This window comes from Pogona vitticeps, chromosome 1 (genome assembly GCF_051106095.1).
Source record: "Pogona vitticeps strain Pit_001003342236 chromosome 1, PviZW2.1, whole genome shotgun sequence".
Taxonomy (NCBI): domain Eukaryota; kingdom Metazoa; phylum Chordata; class Lepidosauria; order Squamata; family Agamidae; genus Pogona; species Pogona vitticeps.
The window spans coordinates 258268094-258280879 of NC_135783.1; the positions used below are offsets into that span (position 1 = coordinate 258268094).

The 12786-nt window shown below is 40.7% G+C and overlaps 1 protein-coding gene across 1 annotated transcript in view; it reads left to right on the forward strand.

Annotated features, from left to right (window-relative positions):
- Nucleotides 1–12786, forward strand: part of SLC67A1 (solute carrier family 67 member 1) — an 84574-nt gene that overhangs the window by 41354 nt on the left and 30434 nt on the right. Inside the window, exons 7-9 of the mRNA XM_020788731.3 lie at nucleotides 1793–1908; nucleotides 4578–4688; nucleotides 6811–6911. Of these exons, the coding sequence (XP_020644390.2) occupies nucleotides 1793–1908; nucleotides 4578–4688; nucleotides 6811–6911 (328 nt within the window). The remainder of the gene's footprint in view (nucleotides 1–1792; nucleotides 1909–4577; nucleotides 4689–6810; nucleotides 6912–12786) is intronic.

Sequence of the window (12786 nt, forward strand, 5' to 3'; positions counted from 1 at the left end):
CTACTTCAGTTAAATCCTAGGAATAACATGCATAATACACATTTTAACATTAAAATCTAGAATTGTAACCAGTGCCCTTTATTTCCATTCCATTTTCAGTCATGCAAAGAGAAGTAAGTACAGCCCAGATGCTGAGATAAGCTATCTTGCTTAGATCTGAAACTGTTGGGAGTAAATATACATTTTGTGGTTTGAGATAACAAGAGAGTATTTTGGAGGTTGACATGTCATCCCAGAAGATTGCAATTTGTTGAAATGTCTGCTGTTTGCTTGAGGCTCTTTTTTGAAGGTTGATCTCATTATGGGATTAAAAAACAGACATTCACTCTGGTCTGTTCCAGTTGCTATCTCCAGCAGTATTTGTACGGATTTTTTTTCCCCTCTGAAGTCCTTTGGTTGCATACAACACCAAGTTTGAGTGTCTTGTTTTGGAGTTTTAGTAGTAAATAGCACAGCACAGCATCTTGACGACATTCAAGCAAATTCCTTCATCTGGCTTAGAAAAAATGTTTGAGTCCCCTATAAAGAGAGCATGGCTTAATTATTCTATGACATTAGTTTGTTCTGTGACAGTAGAGGCATAACGATAATTGGCAAATTAGTTCCTCTTGTTTAAACCACCATAAAAGAAGGCTTTAAAGACTGCACAAGGAGGTTGTTTGTAATCTCATACTTTTAAAAAACAACCTGCCTTTAAATTCCATACTGATTCTCTCTGGAGTAAACAACTATGAGACAGAGACTGGAAACATTCCTTGTTTGGTAATTATTTATTATCTACTAGTGGCCAAGCTGTCTGGGGCATTCTAAATGTTGCAGTTTAAAAGAAAATGGTAACATACTACATTCTGTTACCTCTACAGGGTTTTGCTCCGCTAACAAGATTATATTTCTTTTTCCATATCTGTTACCACAAGATTCTTCTAGCAATCTGATGCCCCCTTAGCATCACAAACCATGGGTGTCCAGAGGGGGAAGTGTATAAGGAAGGGTGCTTCCTCCCCCCATCAAATTCCAAACTTGTTCCAAATAATTCTAAATATATTGTGCTAAAAGCAAGATTCAGCACTCTGTAGGCCAACTCAGAACACTGGAGTGCCCCAAACAAAAAATTATAACTATGAGTGCTAGACATCAGGTCAAAACTAAATTTAACACAGGTGTAGCAGAAAGTCTGCACTCGCCCTGTAACAAATTTGGGGACATTTGGGCAAAGGGTTTTCGAGTTCTGATTTTTTAAAAAATGACACTGTTTTACCCTTATACAGAACCAAGTGACCTTGAGCTCTGGCCGATATGTATATTTAAAGTCCCATTTTAAAAATCCAGGAAATTCAATTTTTCAGAAATCCCTCTGGTTTATGAAAGTGGGATATTTTGCTTCTGTACCCACAATTCAAAAACTCAGGAAATGCCTCTATTTTGCTGCACAATCCTGTGCTCATATGGCCAGCAGGAAAAAGGATGCCAAGCTTTACATAGTAAAGGGCAACCTGGGTGCTGACAACACCGATGGCAGCAGTTAAGATAGTCTTCTGCTCACTACCATTCACACTTGTTGAAAAACAGCCCCAACAATTGCTTTGTGTTTTGGTGAGTCTTTGTTAACTGATGAAAAAAGGAGACAGCTTCTCAAATTTTCCCTTGTGTGGTGTCACTTTGTGTTCTAGAACAATACACATAACTTACAGTCTCTTGGACTTATCCAGAGAAAACTTTATATTATATTCATAACTTAGTTTCTGTAATACTTGAGCTTATTTCTCTCTTGTTTTTTTCCCCTCATTTACAGTATTTATTTTCCTTGCTATGTTGCATTATCTGGGTGTCTTGTGTGTGCTTTGATGGTGTTCATCTTTATTCCTGCTCAAACAAAGCCCCAGGAGAAAGGAAACACTGCTCAAGAGGGTGAGTGCCCATTCTTTCTAACTTTTCAGAATAATCAAAGAATTTAAGATGAAAAACTTAATTAAGAAGAATCAGGGTTTATTGGTCAAAGATGAGCAATCTTTCCTGTTGAGGTGTCCCAGGGTTGCTTTCCTCTTCAGCCCAACAGTGTACAAGTTTGGTGGAGTCAGATTTGTTCCCAGTTAAGTGCAAGTAAGGTTGCAGTGTTTTTTGCACTGTGAGTCCCAAAAAGCTACTTTTTTGGACCACAGCTCCCAGAAACCCCCAACATTCTGGGAGTTTAAGGTCTCAGAAAGTTACAGTACTTTTCTAGGCTCTGGTATCATTGTGTAATTTCTTGATCAGGAGGTAGCATGGCTTTGTTTGCATGTCTGAAAGCTTAGGCACAGAAGCACTGAAAGGTTTCTGTGACCTCAAGGGACAGTGCTCTAAGATGAGGATATGCATTTGTATCTTTAATGTGTCCTCTGATCCTCAGTTAGTGTCCAGGTGTCATTTGAGAGCTCTGTGGCCACCCCTTTACTGGCTCCAGCACATCACAACCTCCACCACAGTTCCTCCTTCCTGTCATCAGGATGATGTGGCTAGTGGCACTGCCAGAGCTCACAGGACTCAAGCCCTGGGATTTTCTGAATACCAAGGACTATGATGTCATCTACTGCATCTTCCCCAAGCTTCCCTGTCTCCTCTTATCTTAATAGAAACCTTCAGAGTACTTGGGTGAGAAACAGATTTTCCAAGAGCAATGGTATAATGTTGCCAGCTCTCCCTCTTTTAAGGCAAAGTGAGTGTTTTTTGCTCTTGAGTAGGCGAGTGAGAACTTTGAAAAAAGAATCACCTACTCCCCATTTGTTGACATGCATTTTCAGGATCTCCTTCTGGAAGGGACTGGCTATGGCGGCTGTTAGGATGAGCACCTGCTTTACCACTACACCACTGGGTGTGACCTAGCATGGAAGGATGCAGCGCAGTGGCCTTCCGTGACCTGGATTTGCGTTGGTCATATCTCAGGCACTGTGCTTTTCCCTTCAGCTTTCCTGAAAAGTTTACAGTCTGATATGGATCTGCTTCCAACTAAAGATTCATTATTAAGCATGGCTCATTTTGCATGCCATCTATGGGTTTTGCTTACAGATGTCTTTGAACACAGTAGAGGAGACTTATATGAGAGTGAGTTCTTGCTGAGTTACATACAGAGGCAGAAAGAATGCATCCTAGTTTTGCCTGCTAATTCTCAGTGCTTGTTTTTCCCACCTCCCTTCTCTTGCAAGAATTCACACCCTCTTGAGCTCAGAATGTTTGGAAGCTAAAGCTTCAAGCATTCATACATGGGGGCGGGTGGGGATTGAAGTATATAATGTTGTTCGCTTGTTTAAAACATTGTATCCTGTCTTTGCATTTCAGTAATGTTCAAGGCAGCGTTAAACATCAAAAATAAAACATTTAAACAGCCAGCGAGTGTTTGCAATTATGTGACATTCCATTAGGGAACAACTTTTTATATGTGAGGCCTTTAATTAATTACCCCTAGAAGGTTAAATGACAAAACTGAGGCTATTATACTTTGGACATATCATGAGCAGGTGGAACTCACTAGCACAATGCTGGGAAAGGTGGAAAGGAGTAGGAAAAGAATAGAACCTCAAATGAGTTTGATTGACTCAGTAAAAGAAGACATCACCTTGGGTTGCAAGAGGTGAGTGGAGAGAGGCGCCTTGTACTGGTTGGTCTCAGATGTCTGTTGGCTGTGCGCTGGCTAAGATTAGTAAGAAAAAGGTATAGAGAAAGATGAGATCAGGGAGGAGCTGAGTTATGCCAGATCCAAATTTCCATTACAAGAACATAATTACTATGCCAACACAAAGTTAAACAAAAGTGGGGGTGGCCCTATATAATTCCCAGCATGCCTAAACTAGGAAGGATTTAGATTTAGCACAACCCTAGGAATAAGCTTTATTGAGTGCACCAGGGCCAAACTACATATTACACTAACTACACGGCATTCAGCAATGCTTCTTATTTCCTTCTTTCCCTTTGAATTAACTATTGGCACTGAGGGATCTGGGGAAAAGATTCAATAGACAAGAAGAGAGGCTTATCCATTCCTTATCTAGCCAACATCAATCAAAATTAAACCTTCCTCTTAGCAAGTGATGGGGGAAAAAATCTCCATTGTCTGAACAGACCTTAATAGGATGCTCTGTTAAGCAAATATCTGCACTATACTGTATAGGCACTAGATTGTCTAATATGGAGGGAATATGTGGCCCTCTCGGTGTTATTGGAGTATAATTCCCATCGAGTCTTAGCTGATATAGCTAATGGTAGGTGAGATAGGAACTGCAGCCTAACAATACTTGTTGTGCTACATGTTTCACATCCATGTTGTTCATGAACTTCTGCAATGTTTTTACTGTAGATTCTGTATCATGTAGAAAGAGTAGAGTTGACTTTGGTCTAGTCGACCGAAGAGTTGACTTCGGTCTAGATGGGTGGGGTATAAATTTAATCATATAAATAAAAGTTGTCCATTTCATAGTGGAAATAAAGAGCAGAAAGCAGTCCTAAAGAACAATAGTTGTACTTGAAGAAAATTTGCCTTCATTGGTTTCAAGTCCCCCACCCTCACCCCAGATCTCCAGAATTTGACTTGATTTGTATTTCTTTAGGTGTGTCCCAGTCCAGCAGTGTATTTAACCTCAAAGAAATCATTCACCTAATGAAGCTTCCAGGAGTAATGGATGTTTTTTTAATCAAGGTGTTTTCTGGACTTCCTACAGGTGAGTACTGTGTCAATTTGTTTGTTTACCCCACCTTTAAACAATAAGACCATGAATTTGAGAGGACTGTTTTTCATAGGTTGCTGGAAATGAGATTCTGCCTCAGAAAAAATGATTTATTCAGCTGCAAACCGTGTGAAGTGTAATGTTCCATACCTATGAGAGTAGCAGAGCAGCCCTTCTGCAGGCTGGAAGAAGAATTGCTTTGGGTCACATTGAGCCTACAGGAGAGGGGCTCCTCTCTTCTGCTCTAATACAGTTTCTGAGCTCGCTCAGTGGTCATCACCATGCAATCACTTGGCAATATTGGGGGCTGTCAAAATCATTAGTCAGTTTTTTGCTTGCCCCCACCATAATGGGAATCTGAGCCATCTTATATCTGGTCTTCCTCTTTTCTATACATATACACAGGGAGTGACTTCTAAAAGAATATCACAAATGCATTTACGAGGGACCATGTCCCATTGAATTCAGTGCAACTTAACCTTTGCATAAAGATACACAGAATGATCTGCCAAGTGTTACCTTTCTCCAGAACGTGCTTTTCCTCTGTGCGCTTTCCAGTGCAGTGCTGAGCCACCCTGCTAAGTTTGGAAGAAGTTAGAACTCAATATGAGGTTGCAGGCTGACATGCTTTTAGCTGACCTCTATGGATTTGTACTTGAGTGCTAGAGGGATAACCTTGAAATAAAAGTTGTTGCACATTTTCATTTCCTTGCTCCAAACATATAATTATTTTTAGTAATGAATACATATGCAAGGCACAATTTAGGGAGTTCCTTTATTTGTACTATAAGCATGGTTGTAATATACACATAGACATAGTCCTCACAGCCATGGTATTGTAGTCTAAACAAACACATTTTGGGAAGCATAAATCTGCTAGACAAGGCAGCTTGCAGTTCTGTATGCATTGCCCTGTGAAGAAACTCCATCAAACAAAATGGATTTTTTTTTTCAAAATAAATAGGGCACTGCTCATGAGGTATGTGGACATCATCTGTGCCATATTTTTAGAACACTAGCTGCTTAAATCTATAGGTTATCTGAGCACGAGCATACAACCTTGCTATCTGAACCTTTTTCGACTTTGGAATTCTAAGAGTTTTATTCCAATAAACAAATAAATACAGTGATGCCTCGCAAGACAAATGCCTCGTGCAATGAAAAATTTGCAAGACGAAAGTGTTTTGCAATTTTTTGGTGACTCACAAGACAAGTTTTCCATGCTTCACAAGACGAATTTTTTTCCAATGTGTTCCTATGGAAAAATTTGCAAGATGAAATTTTTGCAATACGAAATGACTCACAGAACGAATTATTTTCATCTTGCAAGGCATCACTGTAAACGAAAAATTGCTAAACTCTGATCTAGAATACTGCTCTCTCTTGAGAGATGAATGGGCAAGGCTTCCATGTTTTCCTCCTATTTTGCTCACCAATCTATCAGAGAAAGGCACACTCATATATTCCCACCGTGGTAAGAGAGCACAATTTCACAAAACATGCCAGAATTAGTGAACTGGGTAGAAAATAAATCCATGGCTTCACATTCCTGTTGGAGTAGACAGAAATACTGCATGGAAGACAAACAAAAGAAAGAACAGTAGATCAGGTCAGCTCAGGAAAAGTGTTCATGATGGTACCATCAAGTGATCACATGTTTACATGGTGAATCAAAGTGCTTCTGTTCACAAAGTGTACACTTTGAACCCAGTTGCTATGTGAAAGCCAACATGATGTGGCAGTAGCTAAAGTGTCAAACTGAGATGCCAGGTCTTAGTCCCCATTTAGCCATGAAAGTCACTGGATCATATTTGCATCATACATTATCTCACAGCCTCACTAATCTCAGAAGATGGCTGTAAGGATGAAGTGGAAGAGCCATCTATGCAGCCTTGAACACAGTGGAGGAAAGACAGGATATAAATGTAAATATGTAGATCTAGTCTTACCTACATTGGATATCCAAATATCCTCAATATGGTTGTCTCTAGTCAGCTACATTACGAGTTAGTAAGACTCCCCTCCCCCCGAAAAGGCTCTTCTCCATTAATTGGGGGGGGTAGAAGTTCTTAGCTGACCTTTATAACAAATTTGTTTTTGTTTTTCTTAAACTTAGGTGTGTTCCTGATGATGTTTTCCATCATATCTATTGATTTCTTTGGTCTGGAAGCAGCACAGTCTGGATATCTGATGTCTTATTTTGGGATCCTTCAAATGGTAAGGAGATGTGCAGTGAGAAATTGCATAATCTCTGTTCCCAATGCTTCTTTATGGGAAACATTGACGTAAGATGATGACTACATTGACAAATAATGTGGGAAGTGATGTAAGATTAGAGTGGTGTGATTCACAATATTTTCCATTGACTGTGTGCTGTAAAAGTAAATGCAAATCAGTCTGGAGTCCCGCCTCCCCATCTGTATTTTTTTCCTACAACACTGGGGCTTCTACTTTTTTGGAATTGAATGCCTTAGCACCTGTGCAGGCTGTTGTGATTGCCTGAGCCAATCTGGAGAGGTTTATACCTGCCATTCTATCTGGGTCCAGCAGGAGTGAAAGAGGCAGGGTAGCAAGGAAACTGGTTGCCTTTTGAATCCTGTGTTCAACCCCTAGATCCTAACCAAGGTTTTCCTGAAACTAATAACAGTGAGGAAACAGTACAGTATCTTAATGAGGGTGGATATTGAGCCTGTTCATACTCTTAGCAGTCTTGATGAGGATTGTTGTTTCCTCATTGCTAACAGCACCCTAACATAGTTGGTGGCTTAGCAGCTCCATAGTGCGGGTAAATGGGTAGAGCACATAAGATTTCCATGGGCCACATAAAGGTGATCTGACAGTAAGCATCTAGTAGGCTGTGACTTGCCCACATGCCAATGGAAATATGGTGTCCTATCTTGCTTGGGACCTCTCTCTCTCTCTCTCTACTCCATCCCTCTGCTGAATGGGCAGCCAACCTAGAACTTGACTTCAGGAATATAATGAGGTGACCTGAAAGATCCAAGTTGTGTTGATATATCATCATTTTTATGCCAAATCATATAGGTATTGACTGTGAGGGTGCAATTATCATGGTTAATAATAAAACTTCAAACAACTTCGGAAACCTGGATTTTCAATGAAGTGGGTCCAGACTCCCCTGCCAGTTATTTGCCACTACTAAGAAATATATGAATGTCTGGTAAACTCTGTTTTCACAACTGATTATGTGTTCAAGATAGCAGAGATGGGCTGGCTAGTCTTGCTCTTTCCATCATTTTCCTCCCAATTTGATTGCACTGCTGTCCATCCACTGGAAGGTCTGAAGAGATGCTCTACATAGGGTCCCTGTGCACTTGAACAAAGTTTGTAATTATGTAGGTGCCTTCCCATGTAGAGCATTACATTATTTCCATGCATGTACCCACCTATTCTCTTGCAAGCAGAGGGCAATGTACTTAATTCTCCCTCCTGCTCCCTTATCCTCACAAGAATCCTCTGAGGTAGGTGAAACTGGGAGAAATGACTGGCCCAAAGTCTCTAGCTGAGATTTATAGCTTGATGGAGACAAGAAACACACAAGTCTCAGTCCTCCACTAGGCTCCCCCATGTGTGGACAGTGGAACTAGAAAAAAATGTAGGAATGGAAGTTCAGATGATACCTCCTGTCCTATTTCCCCCCCTTGTCTATTCTGATCATTATCAGTGTGGAGAGAATGCCTAACAAGAACTACCCTAAGTCTTAATTTGATCACCTCTCTGGCTGTCTCAAACAGCTGGGTTCCCTAGCACAGCGTTCTCCATTGTCCCAGGCACAGAGAGGTGTCTGTGCAAAGGGAAGGGTCTTTAACGTTCATTCCCAATGTGAGATTTTGTTAGAAAGAGGCCAAAGAACTGTTGTTACTGGTTTGGCATGCCGAGGAGCTTGTGTTTCCCCAACAGATCCCTCCCTTATCATATAACAAACAGCTTTTGAAGCTAAGAGGCATTATAAACACACCGTGTGATATATTGTATGCACTTGCTAAAATAAAAAAAGGCAAAAACAAATCCTTCCAGGTGCATACAGACCCTTGGGCATCTCTGAAATATAACCCTTGGGATCTTAGTCCATGCATGCCAGAAACATCTTCCAATCCTTTTTTATAAAGGCCAGAATGTTAAACTGTCTTATGCTGAAGCTTTTAATTCTACTATCTTTAAACGTGTTTGGGCCCTGCACACTACAAGAAGTCGTGTGATTTGGGAGGTTGTTCTTCAGGCGAAGTCTTAAATGTGAAGCAGTTCAAAGATATCTGATGCAGACTGAGATAATTGTAATTTATTGGTTCTGTTGAAATAACTTTTGTTAATTAACATAACATGTGACATTCTAAGATTATTATTATTATCATTATTACAGTTGGCTTGGGATCACACAGACCTATTTTGCTTTTATTATATTGTCCTCAGGTTTATCATATAGAAGGGTTATGGAAGCTAAAGAGTTGGTAAATTTCATCTGTGTATAATTGGATGAATGCTAATTAACAGCAGTGTGTTTACAATCACCTCACCCTTTCACTGTACAAATTCTTATTACAAGAACTGTGTAGTTTTCAGCAAGCTGACCCTACCGTGTATATGCTTTCCATTATGCTGTCTGACATATGGCTCACTGCTTTGCTTAGATTTAAAGGCATTCTAGGAGATAATTTGATTCCCCAACCCCACTGCACCACCCCCAAATGTACAAACCTATGAACTGTTTTCTTTTCAAATTCTAGGAAGGAAAGGTGGCTAATTTTATCTCTGGGATGAAAAAGGCATATCTTCCGTATCCTGTTTGCTTTCAGTCTCTCTCTTTCTGTGTACATTCAGAACAGAATAGCTTGGTTCTATGAAAACTCAAACAGACACCCACCCATTGCATTTCAGAAAGAATGAAGCATCTGCTGTGGTTGGAAGAGAACACCACTTGTTTGCTTGTGTGCTCATAGTCTACATTCCACATGAAGAACAAAACTGGGAGGGAAACAGATCTGGGGAAGGGATTTTATTCTCCCATGGAAGACAGGTCCCCATTTCAGAACCCATTGCCTCTTTATCAGAGGTTCTTTTCTTCTCTCCCCCCCCCAAAAGTAATCTTCAGCTGCTTCTGCTTATTGCTCTTCGGTTCATTTCATTTCCCATCTCAGCTATCTTGTGTTCTCACAACTCATGCTGTTTATATTTTGTGCCCAAAAGCCACTTACTTGCTGGACTAAAATACTGGTATTATTCTCAAAAATGTATGGTTTCCCTGTGCACCATTTTCATACTTGGGTGAGGCTCACTATTTCCTAATCAAAGAAGTAACAATAGAAGAAAAAAGGAACTGTGGAGTAATTATACTTATCAAGATACTTTACAAATCCCATTTATACACGTTTTGTGGAACTGATGTGGCTTTACTGGTTGATGTGGTTGGTGTGATTTGCTCAGAACTTGAAAACCACATTAAGACATTTCTGATGAAGTCTATGGCTACATGCACTTTTCCCTCCAGCATACTACTTTGTTTCCTGTTCTTTTATACATATTGTTGCATTTCCTAAATACAATTCTGTTAAGTGGGGGGGGGGGGCTAGCTGTTGTTTTTAAATGATGCGAGGAATTTTTGCAACATTGGCAAAAATCCTCTTGCATAATGTGAGAAAATTCAAAGTTCCAGTCCATTCCTCACTAGTAAGTAAAGAGGCCTCACTTTCGTTGTTGTGGGTTTTTCGGGTTCTTTGGCCATGTTCTGAAGGTTGTTCTTCCTGACGTTTCGCCAGTCTCTGTGGCCGGCGTCTTCAGAGGACTGGAGTAGGAACTCTGTCCACAACAACCATCAGATCCCGGCCGTGAAAGCCTTCGAGAATACAGCCCTCACTTTGATTAGTGGGGGGCGTGTATGCATTAAGTCAGCATATGAGAATCATAATACTAGTAGCTCTTTATTTATCTGCATGAATAAGCTCAGTGAGGTACGTATCTGACTATGGATCCAGAGTCTGGGAGTTCAATTCCTCACTGTGCCTCTCAGGAAAGCCAGCCTGTGCAGCCTTGGGCAAGCTGCACAATCCCAGGGTGCTCCCAAAAGAAGGGAATGGTAAACCACTTCTGAGTATTCTCTCCCAGGAACACCCTGGAAAGGGTTGCTGACACCAATTATTAAATGTGCTACTTGCCCAGGATTATACCTGGATCAGGGCTTTTTTTTTTTTTTTTTTTTTTAGCAACGGTGGAGTCTTACTTTAACTTATGTGGATTTTTCTAGATAACTCCTTCACCTTTATTCTCAGGCACATTTGTGTTCTTTTAGCACAGTTGGCAAGACTTGTGTGACCTGACCATAAAATAAAACAGCCAGATATTTATTTATTTGATTTGTTGTTGTTGTTTAGTCGTTAAGTTGTGTCCGACTGTTCGTGACCCCATGGATCAGAGCACACCAGGCCCTCCTGTCTTCCACTGCCTCCCAGAGTTGGGTCAAATTCATGTTAGTAGCTTCGATGACACTGTCCATCCATCTCGTCCTCTGTCGTCCCCTTCTCCTCTTGCCTTCACACTTTCTCAACATCAGGGACTTTTCCAGGGAGTCTTCTCTTCTCATGAGATGGCCAAAGTATTGGAGCCTCAGCTTGATTTATACACCATCCATTTAGTGCAAGTACTAGGTGAGAAGCGACATCTGCCCACATGAATAAGATGAAAGGATTTTTTATTGTTATTTATGTAAATCAGAGGTTGACAGAACACAGTCTCTGCCTCTAAAAGGACCTTTTAAAAAAGTGCTTACTGCTAAAGCCATAATGACATTCAGAATGCAGAGCCTAGGCAAAGCTGGCATTGCTCAAGTCTTAATATTAAATGGCTGCAGCATGGGCAGTCCAGTGGAAGGAATCCAGCAGCTGAATCTCATGAGGAAATTGTTCAGCCATCATAGTGTGTAATTATTTGTGGCTGTGCCAGCTGGCAGGCTGGAGGAAACTCCTAATAGCAAAGCGTATAAACTGGGGTAGTGTGTTTCTAACACCAAGTGGAGATTATGCTCCCAGGAAAATGGATCAGCCTTATAAGGTACGTATGTCTTTAAAAATGACAACGAATCATATAATACTGTATGGGTGTTGTAGGTTTTTCGGGCTGTTTGGCCGTGTTCTGAAGGTTGTTCTTCCTAACATTTCGCCAGTCTCTCTGGCCGGCATCTTCAGAGGACAGGAGCCTGTCTGTGCTCTGGTGACTGTTCTGACTCCTGTCCTCTGAAGATGCCGGCCAGAGAGACTGGCGAAATGTTAGGAAGAACAACCTTCAGAACACGGCCAAAGAGCCCGAAAAACCATTGGATCCCGGCCATGAAAGGCTTCGAGAATACAATCATATAATAGCCTAGGGACTAACAAGTTTTCTATTGCATACCCACTTTGCTCAGGTTAAAAGTTCTTGGTTCACATCCTTACCGTAGAGATGTCTCTTTTTTTCCCTCTCCCCTCCCCATTCTTTCTTTGCCAGACTGATCTATCTCTCCACATCCAGATACTAATTCAGACGGTCCAAGTATCAGAGAACCGAAAGTCCCCTGTCACTGCTCTCTCTTCTTCTCCTGCACCAACCTCTCCTTGCGCCCATTGTTTGTCCTTTTCTTTTTCTACTCCAATACCGAGCTCAGTACTCATGTGATAGAAATGTAACATCTTTGGACTACAACTCTCATTAAAAACACCTAGTCATCATGTTCGGTCAAGATATAACCTACATTTAGAAATCTTTTTTGTAAGCTGCTATAAGATTCTTTTGTGTCAAGATATGGTAAACAGCATAAACCCAAGTCATTCAGATGTATGCTATATTTATCGTATATTTCTCTCTTGAGATGATACTGTTGACTAGTAAATCTGTTTGGTCAAATAATCTGATCTTGGAAGCTTTCTGCCAAACAGTTTCACAACCAGGTAGAGTCTGACTGGTGGAAATCCAAGTCTTCTAGGCAACTCCTCTTAAAGGTGAATATTAATATGAGGAATGGATACTGAGAATTTGTCCATACTACAAAGTCATATTGGATTTATGCAGGCCCATAGCATAATGGCACAGCTTCCGTAATTCAGCA